Genomic DNA, 22,916 nt, shown 5'->3' on the forward strand with positions numbered 1-22,916 from the left:
GTTGAGACCACCACATAACATCCCAAATTAAGTCCCAGGTATCCTCTGTTCTCATTAGAACACACCACTTTCAACCCTTCCCTTAACTTCCTCTCAGCCCTGACTCACCTGGGCTTGAACTAGTTCACTCCAAGTGTTATAAACTGAATGTCTGCTGCCCACCCCAACCCCAAATACATTCCTATGTTAAAGCTATAAACCCATGTGATGGTATTTTGGGGAAGGTAAGATGAAGTCATGAGTGTGGGGACCCCATGATGGAATTAATGTTCTTATAAGAAGAGAAAGAGAGACCAGAGCGCTCTCCGTGCCTGCTAAGTAAGGACATAGCAAAAAGGGTGTGTGTGGGTTTTGGTTTTTTTGGGGTTTTTTTTGTTTTTTGTTTTTTTTTGCCAGATACTTATTTTTGCAACACCCTTAATAGGTTTCTACCATAGAAGAGAGCCCTAACCAGACACCGAATCTGTGGACACCATAATTTTGGACTTCCTGGCCTCTAGAGCTGAGAACATCTGTTATTTAAGCTATATAGTCCATGCTATTTTGTTATAGTAGCCCGAGGTGAGTCAGACACCACCTGAATGTATTTATTTGTTCATATTTCATTCACATCAATTCATTCAATAAACATCAGGGTTGCTATCTTATGAGTATCATCCACATATCAGTGAAAAAAACTGATGAAAATTCCAACTCAAGGAATTTCATAGTAGAGTGGGGTAGAAAATAAATACATAAAAGCAATAAATATTAGACAGTAAGATATGCTATGGGGAAAAATAAAACATGGAAGGAGGGGAGGAAATGTCCAAGAGAAGATTTACATGTTTAAGTAAGGCGGTCAGAGAAGATGTCAGTGAGCAAGTGAATTTTCTGAATAAAGAGCTGATGAGGTCAGAGGCAGGGGCTTGAGATACTAAGGGCAGAGAGCTAAAGGGGAAGGGAGCAACTCAAGCAAAGATCCTACGGTAGGAGCAGGCCTGGCATGTGTGAAGTACATCAAAGCAGCCAATATAACTAAAACTGAATGAGTAAAGGAAGAAAAGCAAGTGCTGAAGTCCAAGGGGAAGGAGAGGAGCACTTCATAAAAGGCCCCATAGGCCCTTCGTGAGGACTTTGCTAGGGTCTACTGCAATAATCCCAATTACAGATGATAGCACTTTAAATCTGTTGGTAGTAGCGGAGTTGCTAAGAAGAAAACTTGTTGTTGTTTTTTTGGGGGGTTTGTTGTTGCTTTGGATGTGGGTGAGATATAAAAGAAAAGAGTGTCAAGGTCAAGCATGACTCCAAGATTTTGGCCTGAGCCACTGGAAGTCTGGAGTTGCCATATGCTGTGTGGAAAAGACTGCAAGAGAATCAGGTGGGAAAAGGGCAGGCAAAAACAAGTGCTCATATTTGGACATGCTAAGTATGTGATGTCTGTTAGACAATTAAGTGCAGACTTTGAACAAGCAGTTGAATAACTGAGATCAGGGGAGAGGCCAGGTTGGAGAAAAAAATGTGGAAGTCAGCATATACTAGTATATGGTACTTGGCCCATTAGACTGGATGATAATACCAAAGCATGTGGGTACACAAAAAGAGAAAAGTTCAACAGGTAGGCCAACATTGAGAGGTCAGGGAGATGAGTAACATTAAAAGAAAAGAAAGACTGAAAATGAGCAGCCAGTGAGGTGGGAAGAAGCCAGGAAATATGGTATCCTGGAAGTCTATCAAGGTATTTCCAGGGGGAGCAAATCATTCAAGCAACTGTGTCAAATGCTGCTTTACAGGACTAAGAAATGAGCACTGGATTTTAAAGGTGATTGTTCATCCTGACAAGTATAGACTGGTGGAGTGGTGGAGGAAAAGACCTGACTGAGGAAGATTTTAAGAGTAAATTAGAGGAGAGCTGAGAAAAAAATGAACCTCAAGTGCAGACAACCCCTTGAAGTTTCACTTTGAAGGGTTGCTATAAAACAGGGAAGAAAATTGAAAAAGAGGCTAAACCACTTAGGTGACCTACACACCGAGTCTGAGTAGAACAGGGCTTTATTCAAGACAATACTCAAGAGACAAAGCCATCAAAAATGCTTGTGACACACAGGAGAACTAAAGAGAAGAAACAGTTACTTCTAGAAAGGAAGCAAAAACACGGATTCCTACTTGCCTTCCCATTGCCTTCTAGGCCCCAGAAAGCAATGACCACATGGCACATGTAAATGTCTCAGCAATGGTCTACCACTGGCTCTTCTTTCATGTGACTCCACTCCCACAGGGAAGGCTGCTTTGCGCTCTCCTGACAAAGGTCCCTGGGAAAAGGTTTTGCAGCAAAGCCTTATTAGATAATCTCCCGTAGAGGGGCAGAGGAAAACCTGTGGCTGTTAGGTTGAAAAACCAAGAAGGGATGACAAACTTCCCAATCACTGCCTCAGAAATATCAAGGCAAAAGCCTGGTCTCATTCTATGCACTTTTAATTCACCCACCTTTAAACCTGCTCCTGGTAAGCCATGGCCACACCCTCACAGATCTCAGGTTTCTAGGACTACCCAGAGCAAGACCTGGAAAATAAAAGACCTAGAAAATCAGACATCACTAAGCCTCAGACCAGAAGCAAAGGAGCAGTCCTTCCTTCATGCCAGTACACTTTCAAGAAGGGGAACTGAAGCCTACTTCTCCTGATCTCCAGTCAGCTGCCATTTTTAACCCCTGGACTCATTGTTTCTCTTTAAAAATAAAAGAGACTGCAAAAACAAGTAATAAAAGATCAATGTTAAGGTCAACTGGAGCATAAATTCAACCTCCTTCTGTTTTCCTCCTTCTGACCTTCTAATTATCAATCTATTCTACCTTTCCATAGCCAGTGAGAGACCACAGATGTATCTTACATTATGCATATAAGGTGTTACTGAAAAACTGTCTAAATATAGTTTTGGCAAATTAAATAAAATTTAAATATGCTATTTAGATAAATTTCATGGTAAATAATCTTTTTGAAAAGACAAGCAACCTTTTGGAAGAGGGAGGAATCACATATGCATTTCCTTTTTTATTTTAAAATATATTTGACATGTAACATTTAAGGTGTATAGCATATTAATCTGATATATTTATATATTATAATATGATTGGCCTTGTAGCAATAATTAACATCACTATCACATTACATAATTATCCTTTCTTTTTAATGGTTGGAATAATTAAATTCTAGTCACTTAGCAAGTTTAATAATTATAATACAATATCATTGTCCATACACATGCACATCTTAATTTAATGTGTCTATTAAGCACTTACTAAATGCAAGGCCCTCTGCCAGGCATTCAGTAGACACAAATATACCCACAGACCTCCCTTTCTTCAAGACCTTATGTCACCACTTAAAGAAAACTTGAAACAAATTATTTTCACACCAAAAAGCTGATAATGATCATCACAGACCAAAAATCTAATACATACACAAAAAGTAAAGAGAAAGGAATCTAAACATAACACACACAAAAAAAGTCATGATATCACAAGAGTAAGAAAAGCACTACAAAACAACCAGATAATAATTAACAAAATGTCAATGAGGATATACCTATCAATAATTACTTTAAATGTAAATGGACTAAATGCTCCAATCAAAAGGCATAGGGTGGCTGGATAAATAAAAAGGTGAAACCCATATATTGCCCATTAGAGACTCATTTCAGATTCACACACACACACACACACACACACACACACACACACAGACTGAAAGTGAAGTGATTAAAAAAGATTTTTAATGCAAATGTAAACAAAAAGAAAGCTGGGGTAGCAATACCTATATCACACAAAATAGACTAAAACAAAGACTAAGACAAGAAACAAAAAAAGGACATTTCATAATGATAAAGGAATCAATCCAAGAAGAAGATATAAAGCTTGTAAATATCTACACAACCAACTTAGGAGTACCTAAATATATAAAATAAACATTAACAGACATAAAGGGAGAAATTGAAAGTAATACAATATTACAATAACATCCCACTTTCATCAATGAACAGGTCATCCAGACAGAAAACCAAAAAAGAAACTGTGGCCTTAAATGACTCATTAGGTCAGAAGGTCTTAATAGAACAGTCCATAAAAGAACAGCAGAATACACATTCTGTTCAAGTGAACATAAAACATTCTCCAGGATAGAGCACATGTTAGGCCACAAAGCAGGTCTCAATAAATTTAAAAAGACTGAAATCACAACAAGAATCTTTTCCGAACACAACAGTATGAAATTAGAAATCAAATACAAAAAGAAAACTGGAAAAACACAAACATGTGGAGGCTAAACAACATGCTACTAAACAACCAATGGATCAATGAATAAATCAAAGAGAAAGTAAACAATACCTTGAGACAATTGAAAATGGAACAACAATGTTCCAAAATCTATGGGAAAGAGCAAAAGCAGGGCTAAGAGGGAAGTTTATAGTGATACATAACTACTTCTAGAAACAAGAAAAATCTCAAAAATTCTAAGGTTACACCTAAAAGAACTAGAAAAAAGAAAAAGAATAAAGCTCAAAGTTAGTGGAAAAAAGGAAATAACAGAGTGGAAATAAACAAAATAGAAATTTAAAAAATAGAAAAGATCAATGAAATTAGGCTTGTTCTTTGTAAAGATAAACAATATTGAGAAGAACTGTAGTCATATCCACCAAGAAGAAAAGAGAGGGCCCAAATAAATAAAATAAGACATGAAAGAGAAGTTACAACCAACACCACAGAAACACAAAAGATCTTGAGAATATTATAAACAATTATGCAAAACAAATTAGATAACATAGAAGAAATGGATAAATTCCTATAAACATACAATCTTCCAAGACTAAATGGGGAACAAAGTGAAATCTGAACAGACTAATTAACAGTAACAAAACTGAATCAGTAATCAAAAACTCTCAACAAACAAAAGTCCAGGATCAGGCTTTATAGGTAAATTCTATCAAAAATTTAAAAAAGAATTAATAACTAGCCTCTCAAACTATTGCAAAAATTTAAAGGGTAAGAAATGTTTCCAAATTCATTCTAAAAGGCCAGCATTACTCCAATACCAAAACCAGACAGATACTACAAAAAATGAAAATTATGGGCCAATATCACTGATGAACATAGATGCAATATCCTCAACAAATACTAGCAAACAGAATTCAACAATATATTAAAAGGATCATAAACCTGATCAAGTGGGATATATTCCAGGGGTGCAAGGATGGTTAATACCCACAAAGTCACTCAACATGATACACCACATTAACAAAACAAAGGACAAAAATCATATTATAATATCAATAGAAAATGCATTTGACCATAGTCAACACCTATTTATGATAAAACCTCTTAACAAAGTGGATATAGAGGAAATATACCTGAACACAATAAAGGCTACATATGACAAACCCACTCATTACACTCAGTGGTAAAAAACTGTAAGTTTTTCCTCTAAGATCAGAATCAAGACATGAATGCTCACTCTCACCACTTTTGTTCAATGCAGTATTGCTCTAGCCACAGCAATCAGACAAGAAAAAGAAATAGAAGGCATCCAAATTGGAAAGGAAAAGTAGAACTGTCACTATTTACAGATGACATCCTATATAATAAAAGACTAATATGCAAATCAACTGAATGGCAGAACGACTGGTCGCTATGACATGCACTGACCACCAGAGGGCAGACGCTCAATGCAGGAACTGCCCCCAGTGGTCAGTGCGCTCCTACAGGGGGAACACCACTCAGCCAGACGCGGGGCTCACGGCTGGCGAGTGCAGCAACGGTGGCAGGAGCCTCTTCCACCTCTGCGGCAGTCGGACATCCCCTAAGGGGTCCCAGACTGTGAGAGGGTGCAGACCGGGCTGAGGGACCCCTGCCCAGTGCACAAATGTTGTGTACAAGGCCTCTAGTAATATTATAAATAAAAAACCCTAAAGACTCCACACAAAAATTAGAACAAACGAATTTTGTAAGGATACAAAATTAATACTAGTATACAGAAATCTGTTGTGTTCCTATCATAATAATAAACTATCAGGAGGAGAAATTAAGGAAACAGTCCCATTTACAACTGCATCAAAAAGAATAAAATACCTAAAATAAATTTAATCAAGAAGGTGAAAAACCTGTACTCTGAAAACAATAAGAAATTAATAAAAGAAATTGAAGACAATACAAATAAATGAAAGGATATGCTATGCTCATGGATTGGGGAAAAAATACTAGCATTAAAATGTCCATACTACCCAAAGCAATTTAAAGATTCAATGCAATCCCTATCAAAATACTAATGGCATTTTTCACAGAACTATAACAAATAATTCTCAAATTTTTATGGAACTACAAAAGACCTGAATAGCCAAAGCAAAGTTAGTGGTATCCCACACCCTGATTTCAAACTACCCTACAAAGTAGTGATTAAAACAGTATGGTGCTGGCACAAAAACAGACATTTGGATCAATGGAACAGAATAGAGAGCCCAAAATAACCCCATGCTTATCTGGTCATTTGATCTACAACAAAGAAGGCAAGAACATATAATAGGGAAGAGCCAGTGTCTTCACTAAATGATGCTAGGAAAACTGGACAGATATATGCCAAAAAAAAAAAAAAATGAAACTAGACCACTTTCTTATACCATATATAAAAATAAACTCAAAAATAGATTAAAGACTTCAATGTAAGACCTGAAACCATCTATATATATCAAAACCTAATATGCAAAGTGTCCCCTCGGGAGTTCAACCGACCTCAGGAGTTCAATCGTTCACTATGATGTGCGCTGACCACCAGGGGGCGGCGCGGAACGAAGGAAGGCCCCGGCCCGCGGCCAGCAGCCAGGGAAGGGAGGCCCTGGCTGGCAGCTGGGGAAGGGAGGTCCCTGCCAGCAGCCAGCAGCCACTAGGGACCCTGCCCATGCATGAATTTCATGCACTGGGCCTCTAGTAAAACTCATAAAAGAAACATAGGCAGTAAACTTTCTGACATTTCTCTTAACAGTATTTTTTTATATATGTCTCCTCAGGCAAGGACAACAAAAGCAAAAATAAACAAATGGGACTACAACACACTAAAAAGGTTTTGCATAGCAAAGGAAAACATCAACAAAATGTAAATGCAACCTAGTGAATGGGAGATAATACAGTCATATGCCACTTAATGAAAAGGGTACATTCTGAAAACTGCAATATTAGGTAATTTCATCATTGTGTGAACCTCAAAAAGTGTATTTACACAAACCTAGATGGAATAGCCTACTACATAAGTAGGCTATATGATATATCACTATTATATATGTGGTCCATCATTTCCTGAAGTTGTTATGTAGCACACAACTGTATTTGCAAATTATATATCCAATAAGGGATTAATATCCAAGAGATAAGAAGAACTTATAAAACTCAACATCAAAAAAAACAACCTGATTAAAAAATGAGGACCTAAATAGATATTTTTCCAAAGAATACATACAGATCACCAACAGACACATGAAAAGATATTCAACATCACTAATCATCAGGAAAATGCAAATCGAAACCACATAAGATATCACCTCATACCTGTCTAAATGGCTATTATAAAAAAAAAGAGAACAAATAACAAGTGGTAGCAGGGATGTAAAAAAAAAGAGAGAGAGAGAGAGAGAGAGAGAGAGAGAACCTTCCCTCATGCACTGCTGGTGGGATTGTAAATTGGTACAGCCACTATAGAAAATAATATGGAAATTCATTTAAAAATTGCAAACAGAATTATCATGTAACCCAGTAATTCCACTTTGGGGCATTTATACAAAGAAAACAACAACACTAATAGGAAAAGAGATATGCACCCCTGTCTTCATTGCAGCATTATTTACAACTAGAGGTCCAGTGCACGAAATTTGTGTGGAGTGGGGGTGTCCCTCAGCCCAGCCTGCACCCTTTCCAATCTGGGATGTCTGACTGCCGATTTAGGCCCGATCCCTGTGGATCGGGATCCGGCAGTCAGACATCCCTCTTACAATCCAGGACTGCTGGCTCCTAACCACTAGCCTGCCTGATTGCCCCTAACCACTCTGCCCGCCAGCCTGATAGCCCCCTAACTGCTCCCCTGCCAGCCTGATTGATACCTAACTGCTCCCCTGCTGGCATGATCGTCCCCAACTGCCCTCCCCTGCTGCCCGATCACCTCCAACTGCCTACCCTGCCAGCCCAATCACCCCCAACTTCGGGGCTGAGGGGACTGGAGGACTCCAGCTGGATGAGGCTGGATGCTGCAGGAAGTGGGTGAGGCCCGGCTGAGGGGACTGGGGGACTCCGGCTGGATGAGGCAGGGCTTGAGGGGACTGGGGAACTCCGGCTGGATGAGGCGGGTGGCACCTGCAGCCCCCCGGCAGGGCTGAGGGGACTGGGGGACTGAGGCTGGATGAGGCGGGGTTGAGGGAACTGGGGGACTGAGGCTGGATGAGGCGTGCAGCGCCTGCTGCTCCCGGTGGGGCTAAGAGGACTGGGGGACTCCAGCTGGATGAGATGGAGCTAAGGGGACTGGGCACTGCCATTTTGTGGCTGTGGGCGCTGCCATCTTGTGAGGGCGTGGCAATCAATTAGCATATTCCCTCTTTATTGGCTGTGGGTGTTGCCATTTTGTTAGGGTGTGACAGTCAGTTAGCATATTCCCTCTTTATTAGATAGGATAGCCAAGCTATGGAAGCAACCTAGGTGTCCTTTGATAGATGAATGGATAAGGAAGATGTGGTACATACACACAATGGAATATTATTCAGCCATAAAAAAAGAATAAAATCTTGTCATTTGTGACAACAAGGGTGGACCTAGAGCAGTGGTTCTCAACCTTTCTAATGCCGCGACCCTTTAATACAGTTCCTCATGTTGTGGTGACCCCGAACCATAAAATTATTTTCGTTGCTACTTCATAACTGTAATTTTGCTACTGTTATGAATCGTAATGTAAATATTTGTGTTTTCCGATGGTCTTAGGAGACCCTGCTAGCAGTTCTCAACCTGTGGGTCGTGGCCCACAGGTTGAGAACCGCTGCTGTAGAGCCTAAGACCATCGGAAAGCACAGATATTTACATTACGATTCATAACAGTAGCAAAATTACAGTTATGAAGTAGCAACGAAAATAATTTTATGATTGGGGGTCACCACAACATGAGGAACTGTATTAAAGGGTCGCGGCATTAGAAAGGTTGAGAACCACTGACCTAGAGGGTATTATGCTATGTGAAATAAATCAAATAGAAAAAGACAATTATGTATGATTTCATTTATATGTGAAATCTAAAAAACAAATCAAAGAACAGACAGAACAAAACAGACTCACAAACACAGAGAACAAACTGATAGTTGCCAGAGGGAAGAAGGGTAGGGCGATGGGTGAAAAATGTGAAGGGGATTAAGAGATACAAAGTTCCAGTTGTAAAGTAAATAAGAAATGGGGATATAGTGTACAGCATAAGGAATGTAGTCAGGAATATTGTAACAACTTTGTACAATGACAGATGATTACTAGACTTATTGTGGTGATCACTTAGTAGGGTCAAATCACTATGTTGTACACCTGAAACTAATATAAAATTGTATGCCAACTATACTTAGATTTTTTTAAAGTGGTTAAAATGGTAAAAACTATTTGTAAAGAAGGTAGATCTTCATTGTTAGGTGTCTTTACCACAGTAAAAAAAAGAATCAACTAGTATTTTTTTTAAATAGTGGTGCATATTATAAAAGATGGTACTTATATTCAACAAAATACAGTTAAAATATTGAGCCACTACTCAGGACCAAGAAGTTTGCTAGGTATCTTTCATATGTCAACTCATTAAATCTTCACAGATATTAAGGTAGATATTACTCCTGTTTTACAAAGAATCCCTTGCCCTGGTCACAGCCAATGAGTGAAAGTCTGAACAAGGACCCAAGTATCTACTCTGCTCCTCCCTAGCTAGGCAAATTTCCCTGAGGCCAGAACATTAGTCAGAGTTTGCAAGGTCAGCGCCTCCTGCCACCCTAACCTCTTCCTCACTCCCTACTCATTGCTCCCCACCCAGTGATGAGAGCAAGATGCTGGAGTTTATCCCTCAGGCTAATGACCTTGTCCTGTGTGGCCCTGGGAGAGCCCTACCCTGACCATAACTAACTGTCTTCCCTCTGCCTTTCAAGTATCACCTTCCAAAACTAAAAACCTAAAATGTAGGCCAGGTCTCTGGATTTTCTGCAACAGCCTAAGGCACAAGTCTTTTTTATTTTGGCCAAACAATTGCAAAATTCTGTGCTCCACCTTTCTTATGACCTGAACACACAACTCTACCATGTGTTTCCATTGTCAACCTCATAGCAACAGCCCCAGGAAAAATAAGGGTAAAGAAATCACACAAAGTCCCACGGATGGAAGAAACTGCAGACCATCTCTAATATCTTCAGGTTCTATGGACTGATGATGGTTGTCTTAAACTTGTGAAGGATGTAACGTGATGAGCTGGGCATCCAAGTTGAAAAGCTACAATGGATGTCATGAACTGGAAACCTAAACTTATCTTTAGTCATATGAAACTATCTTCAATTAATGCAAGTTGGGCAAAGAAGGAAATAGCCATGGGAAAGAGGAAAATACCTTAATTTTACAATTTTAGATTTACCCATCTACTTAACAGAATCAAATCCAGTAAATGTGTTGTTATCCCAACTTCCATATCATCAATTTAAAAAAGAAAGGAGGAGAGTGCAATATCCCAAGGAAATTAAATTTCTTTTCCAACATGACACACACAGGCTCTGAGAATTTCAGCTTAAATATAGAATCTAGGTTTCCCAACATCTAGACATGAGAGTAACATTTAAAGAACAACAAACCAACTTACTAAACAACATATTGACCAACAATAAAATTGACACATAATACAAAATGATACTTCTTTAAGAAAATAAAGATGAAATAATGAATTATCTATTTTAGACTTTAGTTTATTCAAATACTACAATTTTCCATAGACATAGGGCCATACTTAATTATGAGCACAAGCTAACTCTTAAATATTATGTGTATAGGTTTCCATGTGCTACCAGTATTAAATTAAAAATTAACTTATATTATTATATTATACTCATCTCTTCAAAATTAAAACACTGAAAACAACTTTTTGCCAATTATATTACTGTGGTTTAGACTCAACATTAATTTGCATTTGGACTTCACCTGATAGACCAGTGGCTGACAGTATAATTTTTCCTAATACAAGGAATGAATCTAGCCCTAGCTGGTTTGGCTAAGTCAGTGGTCGGCAAACCACGGCTCGCGAGCCACATGCGGCTCTTTGGCCCCTTGAGTGTGGCTCTTCCACAAAATACCACGGCCTGAGCGAATCTATTTTGAAGAAGTGGCGTTAGAAGAAGTTTAAGTTTAAAAAATTAGGCTCTCAAAAGAAATTTCAATCGTACTGTTGATATTTGGCTCTGTTGACTAATGAGTTTGCCGACCACTGGGCTAAGTGAATAGAGTGACAGCCTTCGGACTGAAGGGTCCCAGGTTCAATTCCAGGCGGGGTACATGCCAGGTTGCAGGCTCAATCCCCAGTATGGGGCATGCAAGGGGCAGCCAATCAATGATTCTCTCTCATCATTGATGTTTCTCTCTCTCTCTCCCTCTCCTTTTCTCTCTGAATTCAAGAAAAATAAAAAAAGGAATGAATCTAGGTCAGGAGACTGCTTGCTACAATAGGCAGGCAGAATAACGTGGACCTGAAATGATAAGCAGAAATAAAAAGAAGCAAAAGTATATGAGGATGGTATCCAGATTTCAAGTCTGAGCAAAGAACAAAATAGTGATGGCAATAAAAGAGATGGGGAATACAGGAGAAAGATGGCCAAGGAGTGGGAATAAGAAAAAGATATTTTGTTGAGTCTGCTGAATTTGATATGTATACATGACATCTACAGGGACATGTCCAACAGGAAGTAGCTAATGACTCACATGGGCCTCAAGGGAAAAGTCCAAAGTAGAAGCCAATATACCCTAAGAGATAACTGCTGAAATGAGAACACAGCAATAATACCAAATCACCAAGAGAATGTACACAGTGAGATGAAGGCAAGATAGCAGGGGCCCAAATCTGCAGTAGTCAGCAATGGGAAGAATTGTGAAGAAGGCAAAGATAGAGCAGGTCAGAGAAGCAGAACAAACCAAAAAAATTCCAGAATCTATGCTACAGACAGAAAACAGCCACCAACATTAGAGATGTAGAAAGAGTCAAGAGTTATCATGAGAAGAAGGCCATTGGATTGAAGAGGGAATGGAAGGAGAGGCAGGCGTATCAATCTTCCTTACTAATAAAACTTGAGATCATGGGGGGAAAGGCCTAGGGCTGTAGCTTGATAGGTAAAAGCAAACCAATATTATTTTGTCAATATAAACTAATATTATTTTGTCAACCATGCATATCACCACATTAAAAGAAAAGGCTTCGGTACATCTGGCACAAGCACATAAAAACTTGGATCTAGACACCAACCATTCTGCTATTAAAATTCACCACCACCCCCCAAACACACACATACACACATATACACACACACTCACTTCTAAATGATAATGACTTTTTAAATACAGGTACAAAAAGAAAATGTACATTTTATTAAAAGTGCAGAGGATTGCATGTCATAAATTATACATTTCGAAATACACCTTCTAAGTTTTATGTCAACATTTTACTCAAGAGAATATCTCTTAGTTTTGAAACGTCTTGCTACTTTTATATCTGTGATCTAAATTTGGCACTAACATGAGTCATTTGAGAGAAAAAAAAACCCATAAAGATATTATTAAGTTATAGTTAACTCCAGAATTGTGTTGAAATGTTAGGAAATCATTTACACTGTGATACTTATATTGTGAAATGGTCCTTAAAAGCTTTCAAATATCAAAGATTTTTTATGCATCAGTGCTCTTTTCTGTGCAGTGTCTTAGCACATGCTTACATAAAAATATTGTTTTTAATCATTAAATAACCTACAAGGTTGAAGTTATGAAAAATGGCCATGAAAGCAGCAAATACCTGAGGTACTCACAGCTGTGGAGTAGGGATTATGAGCTCCAGTATTTTCAGCCCAGCAGCCACATCCATAAAGAGCAGCCTGGGAAAAAAGAAAATAAATACAATATTACAGAAATATTATAAGTAACTAGAGGCCCAGTGAACGGCAGTCGGACATCCCCCAAGGGGTCCTTAGCACTGCCGCAAAGGTGGGAGAGGCTCCCGCCACCGCCGCTGTGCTCAACAGCTGTGAGCCCAGCTTCTGGCTGAGTGGTGCTCCCCATGTGGGAGCACAGTGACCACCAGGGAGCAGCTCCTGCATTGAGCGTCTGCCCCTTGGTGGTCAGTGCACGTCATAGAGACTGGCCTTTCCGTGGTTCAGTCGATTTGCATATTAGGGTTTTATTATACAGGATTACTGGCTTTCAACAAAGGACAAAATCATACCCATCTAATAAATTTAGTAATGATGTATAACAACCAGGCAATACCAGAGGTTATATAAAACCTATCCAAATAACATTCTAACACTATTAAACCTGTATTTTCAGCTATTGCAGTAATCTAAAAATTTTCAGAAAATAGCAAAAGAATGTTTCTTAGTTTTATCAACAGTAATTTTTCTTCGCCTGAAAAATCTTCCCCCATTGTAATTTGTCAGCTAATTGCTCTTCTGGCTCCTTGAAATCATTATGGTTGCCTTACAATAGTGGTTCTCAGATTAGGTGTGTATCAAATTTTGGGGGAAGCATAGTGACAGGAGCCTTGGTTCCCAGATACTCTAGGTCAATGTTCTGGGGACGAGGCCAGGAATCGGCTACATTCATCAGGGCCCTAGAAGGCTGGGATGCCAGTGGTCCTTCTGCCATGCTCTAGGAAACCCCATTGAGGAGGACCTTTCCCATGCCTCCCTTGGGTGGAATAATAGGAACTGCAAACAATTATGTACCAAAGGGCCCAGTATATGCTCACCGTTGTGCTAGATTCTGCCAGGTACAAAGAAAAGAGGAAAAAGAGCTTGTTCAAGGTAATAAGTTTGTGAAGTGTTGGAGCAGAGTTATAAGTCTCAAACCATTAGGAACACAGTAAGTTACAATGATTTTATAAAAGAATGGGTCAATCATTCCTATTTTGTTTCCAATTAATGCTACCCAAAATGTCTGGATTCATCTCTTCAATATCCACAACCACTTCTCTACCTTTGGAAAGGAAATCACATCTGATAATTTTCCACTCCTTAGTTAGAAGCAGATTTATAAAAAACTTGAATAGCTATCTAGAGAAATACTACAATGTGAAATAGCACATGTTCAGTGAGAATGAAAAACTGAAAACAACCTAAATGTCAATCAGTAAGGAAATGGCTAAACTGGCACAGCAATATGCGGAATTCAATGCAAAGTTTAAAAAATTTTAAATTAGTTCCTAAAAAAGAAGAAAGAGGTAAGCCATAACAATACATTCAGCATCCAGATTGACTGATGGAGGAAAAAGATATTCCCATAAAATAGTACTGTTATTTTCTAGGAGCTCACTTCTGAGGACTGGAGGAAGAAGACTGGCAATGGTGACCAAACGTTAGCTTTCTGTAACATCCTATTCTTTCTCACAAGGACTTCAGAACTCATTTGCTCTAATATTCTACCAAGAGCAGGAATCTCCATGAAATATCCCAGACACTTCTGAATCTGAGAAGCTCACTATCTCATAAGGGAACATATCCCCCTTTTGGACACTTCCCATTGGCGAAAGTTCTTCCTTCAATTGCATAGGAATATCTGCTCTATCATAACTTCCACCCACTAGTACTAGTTCTATTCTCTGGAAAATCACTAACCTCCTCCTAAAGACCTCTGAATTTTTAAAAACAGCTATTCTAGAGTCCTGATTCTTCTTTTCTCACTCAAAGAATACTAGAATTGTGAACTGTTCCTCAAGACTTTAAAATGTACACACACACCCCACTCTCCTAGTCACCCTCCTTGAGAAATAATACAAAACCAAGGAAAATTGGAGATGAAGTCTTATGACCCACAGTTGCCATCCCCAGTTGTCATGAATATAATAGCCCTCTTAAAAGTAAAACTAATCAAGACCCTCAAACCTCAGAAGGAAGGCAGGGAAGGGTAGGGGGAAGGGGGAGAGATCAACCAAAGGACTTGTATGCATGCATATAAGCCTAACCAATGGACACAGACACTAGAGGGGTGAGGGCACGAGCGGGGAGGCAGGGGACAATGGGGGGATAAGGACACATATGTAATACCTCAATCAATAAAGAAAAAAATCTGAAAGTTAAAAAAAAACATTCATACTAGATCAGAAAAGCATCCTCTATAGGAATTGCATTAAAGCAATCTTTAATGTAGAAACATAAAAGATGATTTGGATAAAAAATTGGATGTGCTGATGGTGGCACACATCTTGTCAACATACTAAAAACCATTGAGTTATACACTTTAAATAGGTGAATTGTATGGTATGTGAGTTATATCTCAATAAAGCTGTTTTAATAATAAGCAAAAAAAAAAGTTAAACCGAGAATTGAACACAACACTTCCAATATAGCAGACAGTAGAAAGACATTACTGCCGTTGAAAACACTATGCTTCCTAAATACATAAGAAGGCTGGTCAGAGTGGCAACTGAAAGCCTACAGAAGGAATTCGGCACATGGATTTCATAAGAAAACTGGCAGACTTGTAGGATAAGCCATTCAACTGGCACTGCCTGGGACAGATGCTGGGTCAGCCAAAGCCTCAGAGAACACATGACCTCAGGAGAAGGGCCCATTCTTCCTTCATTGAAAACCCTGGACATTAGCCCATTGTCCTTTCATTCCCCCTACACACCACACACACACACACACACACACACACACTACATAAGGGCACAAGGATACCTCTTAGAAACCCAGAACATTTATTCTTACTCTTTTTTCTTCTATGCAAATTCCCTTTGGGCTACTTCTCCTCAATTTTATGACCTAAAGTTGTCTTATTTTGTAACCTTCTGAAATTGGTTGGGCTGAGATACAAACAGGTAAGATAAAAGAATCAGAAACTGTCTCTCTCTTATCCACTTCTTTGGATAAAATATAGCAACCTTAAGCAGGCCTAAAATAAACAATTTTAAAAGTTTACTTGTTTTTGGTAGTAAAATTTTATTAAAGCTGTTATCATGCAGTGAAAGTAGGTCATATAAATTTTATTACTATTATTATTATTTAATCTTCTCTGAGTTTTAGTTTCCTCTTTTATAAAATGAGGATAATAAAAACACCCCCCTCCTAGTGCTGTAGTATCATGTGAATTAACATGCCTGTCACACATAGCATAAACAGCGGCTATAGCTGTTATCATGAGGGACTATGATAAGTAATTTAATGCATTATGTCATTTAATCTTCTAGAACTTTGTAGAAGGTAGCTATTTGTCCCATTTATAGTTGTGGAAAGTAGAGCTTAAAGACACTGAATATTGTTCATAGTAAGGAGACCGATGGAAAGTAGAGCTTAAAGACATTGAATATTGTCCACAGTAAGGAGACTGGTAAATGGAAAGGTGGAATTAGATTAAAGGTCCATACTCTTAATCACTCCACTTAACTCAACTGTCTGTTTGTATTTGAGTAGTGGGGAGGGATAAGGGAGGCGAAGAATATAATAAATTTTGTGCTCATGTCCCAGTTTTAAATCTAGTTATTACAGTAAACTGAAGAAGCAAGTAAGTTCTCATTCAAATTGTCATTTTATAAAAGAATGGGTCAATCATTCCTATTTTGTTTCCAATTAATGCCACCCAAAATGTCTGGATTCATCTCTTCAATATCCACAACTACTTCTCTACCTTTGGAAAGGAAATCACATCTGATAATTTTCCACTCCTTAGTTAGAAGCAGATTTATTAAAAAACTTAAACTGTTATTATATATCTAAAGAAGGTTAATATGCTAAAATTTTTAAATATTTATACATTTAAATATATTTTAAAGTATCTAGTTTTAGCACATTTAAATTTTGCTTGTGCATTTTGTCATACTATGTCCTGATTATCAGGAAGAACAGTTCTTTACCTCTCATCTGATGCTTACATATTTCCAGGCTAGGCAAATTACATCTCCTTTTCCAAGCAATATAATCCAATTAAGCAACTGTATTTTGCTATAAGTACCTTGACTCCTCTCCTTCACACCCTTTCCTGAGTTTTCATCTCTCACAAACTGTGCATTCATAAACTAGCCAAGTGGAGCAAATAAACATTAAGTTTTACGGAAGTATTTCTTTATCCAGGAGAGTCCTCTTTGCAGTGGCAGAATGGCTTCAAGACTATTTGATGCAATATCCTGCTAACACAGTCCAGAACGGTTGTTGCCATTTTGTTAACCAAAACAAACAAACAAACAACAACAAAAAAAAAAAACAGTGAGAAAGTCATGGGAATTGCAAAGCTATGAAGGGGGCTCTGCTGGCTTTTCTCTCTCCTTCTCCACCAAGGCATCCAAAACTAAACTGATATGCCAACTTTGGTTTTCTTATTCCAAACTCGACAAATACACAGGACTTTATAATGTGGAAAAATACCATGACCAGACAAAGGCTTTTTATAATGAGTTCAAAGCATTGTACACATGTTGAGTAATGATTCCCCATAAATCCCCTTCTACAGTAGACAAAGAATTGCACAAAATTAATTGTTCTTCCCTTCCCTTTCCCCCACAGGACCACAAGTAGTTTATCCACAATAAAGGGCAGATTAGGGAACAACACTTGAGGCTTTGCGAAGATGTCCTCCATGAATCAAATCACTATGCTACCAGCATTCAGTAACCACCATGTCCAAAGCAACTGTGGCATCAACTCTTCTTTAAACATGAGAAATAAAGTGAAAGAGCAGCCAAGTAGTGCTCTACATGTAACACAAGATCCAAATACTGAGCTTAACCATACCCTTGCAACTACTTTAACAGATCCATGATGGTGTCCAATTCATTTGTTCAGTTAACAAATATTTATTAAGCCTATAAGCAATGTGCCAAATTGGTTTATACTACTCAGAAAGCTTCCTAGATCAAACAGACTGTTAAATTTCATTCTCATTATAGCCATAGAGGTTGATGATAGGGGGCAAGGTTAGGGGGAAAGGCAAAGATGTGCAAGTGAACTGGAAATAAGCCAGTTGCACATACATTAGACCCTCCTTATAAACAGATTTCTTGAATGGTATCATATGTGGTAACCTGAAATACTGGTTAGTCTATAAAATAGCTGAAATGCTTAATCAGAGGAGCAATTTAGGGGGTCAAATGTTCCTTGAATGGTAGAAATACAAAATGCAACTCTAAAATCATTTTCCCACCTAAAAAGCAAGCAGTAATAATAGTCAGGTAGAGCTTGCTCCTAAAAAGAATGACACTTACAAAGAAAGAAAAGGGAAATCAACATGCGTTTATTAAATGTCTACTATATGCCCAGCCTGTCCAAAGTAGTAAAACACAGGATTAGCAGTGGTAAAGATCAGAAAGAGCCCTATTACTATGAGAATTTTTTTTTAGAAAGAATCTTAAAATATTTTTGATTGATGGTTTATACTACACTAGTAGCCATGCGCACGAATCCATGCACCAGTAGCTCGTCAGTAGCTCGTCAGTAGCTCGCTGCTGCCCTCCAGTAGCTCTCAGCCTGCTGCCCTGCCCTCCTATAGCTCCCTCCCCCGTCTCCCCTACCCCTTGCCCCCACCTCATAGCTTGCTGCCCTGCCCCCTCCTGTAGCTCTCCACCGCCCACTTGTAGCCAGTAGCTCACTGCCCCACCCTCCTGCTGATCCGTGATCCAGTCGTTATGCGGTGGGTCATTACACTTCACGGCATAACAACCATTTGCATATTACATCTTTATTAAATAGGATAAATGTTAAAGAATAGTATTTTTTTTCTAAAGAAAAAAGGTCTCTACAGTTTAAAATTTGTGAGCTAGAAAATGCCATGTTTTAACTTGTAAAGCTAGTTTAAAAAACCAACGACTCACCTGTCCAACTCTCCCTGGATGTTTCAAGGCCAAGCCTCCACTGGAGACAGCAGCAGCAACGTTTCCTTCGTGGTCCACAACCACAGCACCCACTGTGTCCAAAGTGCCTGAGTCGTTCTCCTGCAGAACAAATGAGCATTCACTAAGCATGGTGTGTGACAATGTGATATGACTACATAATAATTTCTAGTAAAATCGTGACATAAAATCTGAGCTAATCCTTAAGTGAAACATTCAGCAATCTCCTAAAGTGATCTATTATCAAGTTGCCATTTAAATTCTGTTCAAGACAATATGTTTTATCCACTGAAAAATCCTGAACAAAAGCTTTTTTCTCATGATAAGCCTAACATGCCTTTCTAAGGGAGGGAAAAATTTTTAATATGACTTATAACACAGTGCCTTCCTAGTCTCAAGAATTAAATTCATAATTGAGATTTTGCAGAGGAAAAGATCTGTGGCATAAGTGAAATGCCATTATTAGTATTTTGAAATTATATACAAATTTCTAAAAGTAATAGAGTTAGCACAGTAAATATAAAGAATGGTATTTATAATCTCAAAGTATACTATACTATGCTATAATTTTCTTTTATAGTTCCTTGCCTGTGAAAAACTTTATGGCAAGGCCCCATCTCTGCTCTAGCAAATATGCTTGCCAATTGCATGTCAGAAAAATATATGTTCTTGAGAGGCATCTTTGTGTTTCTGTGTCTTGTCCCAGGTCCCACATGCTTAAGGCATTTCACATGTAGTGACTAAAAACAGCTGACTTCCTATCTTGAAGATTTCTGGGTCACCTGTGCAAGATAGAAAAACTGTATTACAGGATAAAAATCAGAATGAAGGGAGGCAGGTAAAAGGTATCATGAAAAAAATATTTTTTTTTCTATATTAATAGCAATCCTGGTGGTGTTCTTAACACTAGGATACTGGTTTCCAATTGTGCCCTAGAACCCAAGACCCCTATCCTCATCCCCACCCGCAAGTATACATGAAAGAGCTAGACATAGGCAGGTTCAATAAGAACAGCCCCTCCTCCCATGTGGTTTATGCTCACAATCCTGAGCAAGACTTCATTTGTACCGAGGGATCCCTCGCTAAGAAGTTTTGAAATAAAATCCCCAGAAAAGTCAATGCGTTCCTACAGCCACCTCAGAAGTTGAGCAAAATTGAAGGGAGTTTTTAAATAACTGAAGCAGAATGCAAGCAAAAGACTTTTCCTTAAAGCAAACAGAAAAATTTAGAGACAGAGTATGCCAAAACAAATATTATTAAGTCTGTTAGGAGAAGGTACATCTAGGAATTTGCATTTCCTTGGTTCTTGTTCTGAATTCTAATTCCCCTTAAATATGCTGATTAACAGTACATACCTTGATGGAAAAGGTATAACTGACTAAAATGAGTGCTGTATTCCTACTCTCCCTTCACAGATGGGAGAAGCCTTGCCAATGGGTCCACAAGGCCATATCCCAGAATACCATGGTTCTGCCAGTGACAGGTTGCCTGACTTTCAAGGACAGTTCCCTATCCTGACTGTAAACTCTCTGAGGAAAGGTTTTATCTACTCTGTTTCATTTTGCACATAGCAGACATTCAGGACATACTTATTCATTAATCAGGATGGAATAAAGTATGTCTGCATCCCTGACATCACAAAACAAGCCTAGAGAGTGATGGTATACGCTATGCCATTCTAATGCCTGGGCCATAGTCTTCCATCTCCTTTACTCAAGACTCAATTTCATTCAAATTCAGAGGATGCCACTTCTTAGGGGAAGACTTAACAATAGCAAGGGTTGCTCACTTGGTACGGATGATATCAAGTTTATCTTTTTTGGTGAATAAGATGAAAGTATCAAAGTAAATGAGCAACCCTAAAGAGAAATGTACTTTTAAGTTATGTTTCATTATTCTAAGAAATAACTCCTAAATCTTTATATCCCTGAATCTCAGATACAGAAATATTGGTTTCTTGTCCAGATGCCAAGTCTTATGTTGTCTACAGGAGGACTTTTCAAACTTTAATATGCCCAAATGGATACAAACCATCTGGAGAATCTGTTTAAATGCAGATTCTGATGGAAGAATCTGGGAATGGTCAAGACTGTACATCTAACCACCTCCCAGTAATGCTGATGTTGCTGGTCCATGAACACTACCCTGAGAAGCAGGTATGATGGCATCTTACTGGATCTTTATCACCGAAATGCCTGCTCTACTCATTCCGAGGCAAATTATTTTATAGGCACAAAGCTGCTGAATGGGAAGCTTAAACCACCTAAGACTAACATATGTCAGCATAAAAGATTTAAACTCCACTTTGTTCATCTCTCATTTGGCAGCGTATCACCATGATCACACCGCCATGAACAGATTACAAAGTATTTTAAATTAATGATCTTATATGTGTGTGTTTTTTTTAGAAATGGACAACTTTCATACAAATAAACACTATAAAATAATTCTGCTCATTGACAACAAAAAATGCTAAGAAACAGTATTCTTTTTTTATTGTTTTTTCCAAATGTACTTGTTTTCTCTTTTACTTGTTTCTGTTCTAATTTTTTTAAATTTTATTTTATTTTATAGTTGACAGTATCCTTTATTAGTTCATTTTTTATTAACTGAGACTGTTGACCCTATCCAAGCATTCTATAAAACAAAAATGTTACTGCAGGGACACTTAACATCTACACAGTGATATACACTATCTGTAAAACAATTTTCTTTGCATTTCAATCAGGATAGCATGCACTATGAGAACACATATGCCTAACCAAACTACTGTTGAAAGATTCAAAAGGATTATACATAGATAGATTCAAAAGGATTATACATAGATTTACTGTAACTTGGTTTTAAAGACCAAGCAAAAAATAGGAAATACTGTTCTAAATTAAGCTAAATATTCCTAAGGACTTGCAACACCCTCTCAGGATTGCTCCATAGATATTCAAGAATTAGTTCACAGATTTCACATACTGAAAAGCAAATTTAAAGAGGATGAAGTAATATTTAAGCATTTTTATGAAGTGCAGATACAGTGAGTGAAAGACAAACATTAGTATTTTGGTCCTAATAATTTCACACTTGTTTGTACAGAAATGAAATCGTAGAAAGTTTAAAAAAACACAATGACTGTTACCATATAGAAATACTATTATGCTCTTACACTCCATAAATACTTAAAAGTACATGCACCACACAGATATACATGTACCTATTGTCCTTGACTAAAACACACTATTTGCATTACTTTCTTGACAAAAATGTGACTAAAAACAACTATAAAAACTATATTTCCCTTAGAATAAATACATGTATATAAAGTTAGAATAGAGAGTACATGTGTCAAGGAAAACATTGAAATAAGGCTTTCTTGAAGTAACCAATAAACTAGTAATCAATGCTGGACTTAATGTCAAAAGATTTATTTTTCTCTGCTCCAAATTGGAGATGACTATTTCAGTTATGGTAAGAATTAAATTAAATAACACATGTAAACTAGTTTAAAAGGGGAAAAAAATCCCTTAAAACAAAGTTCAGATACTTTCCACCAGAAAATTAAGCCTCTAACCTTCACTCTAATTCTGAAATTAGCCAAAAGACACCATCTATCTGTTACTTACCTCATTAACTTTTTTCTTCTATACAGAATTATTCAATATCAAATAGCTAAAATCAAGGATAATCTCAGCCCTGCTGGTGTGGTTCAGTCAACCTATAAATCAGTAGGTCACTGTTCAATTCCCAGTGAGGGCACATGTCCTGGTTGTAGGCTTGATCCCCAGTACGGGCGTGCAGGAGGCAGCTGATCAATGATTATCATTATTGATGTTTCTATCTCTCTCTCCC

At 38.0% G+C, this 22,916-nt stretch overlaps 1 protein-coding gene across 3 annotated transcripts in view; it reads right to left on the reverse strand.

Moving 5' to 3' along the window:
• Nucleotides 1-22,916, reverse strand: part of TASP1 (taspase 1) — a 279,716-nt gene that overhangs the window by 122,627 nt on the left and 134,173 nt on the right. For 2 of the 3 annotated variants that reach the window (XM_080683016.1, XM_080683017.1), the window contains 2 exons: nt 19,059-19,178; nt 13,056-13,134 (listed from right to left, as the gene is read on the reverse strand). In XM_080683016.1, the coding sequence (XP_080539142.1) occupies nt 13,056-13,134; nt 19,059-19,178 (199 nt within the window). The remainder of the gene's footprint in view (nt 1-13,055; nt 13,135-19,058; nt 19,179-22,916) is intronic. The other variant, XR_013961358.1, reaches the window with a different exon arrangement.

The sequence above is a fragment of the Plecotus auritus genome, assembly GCF_963455305.1.
Source record: "Plecotus auritus genome assembly, chromosome: 8".
NCBI lineage: Eukaryota > Metazoa > Chordata > Mammalia > Chiroptera > Vespertilionidae > Plecotus > Plecotus auritus.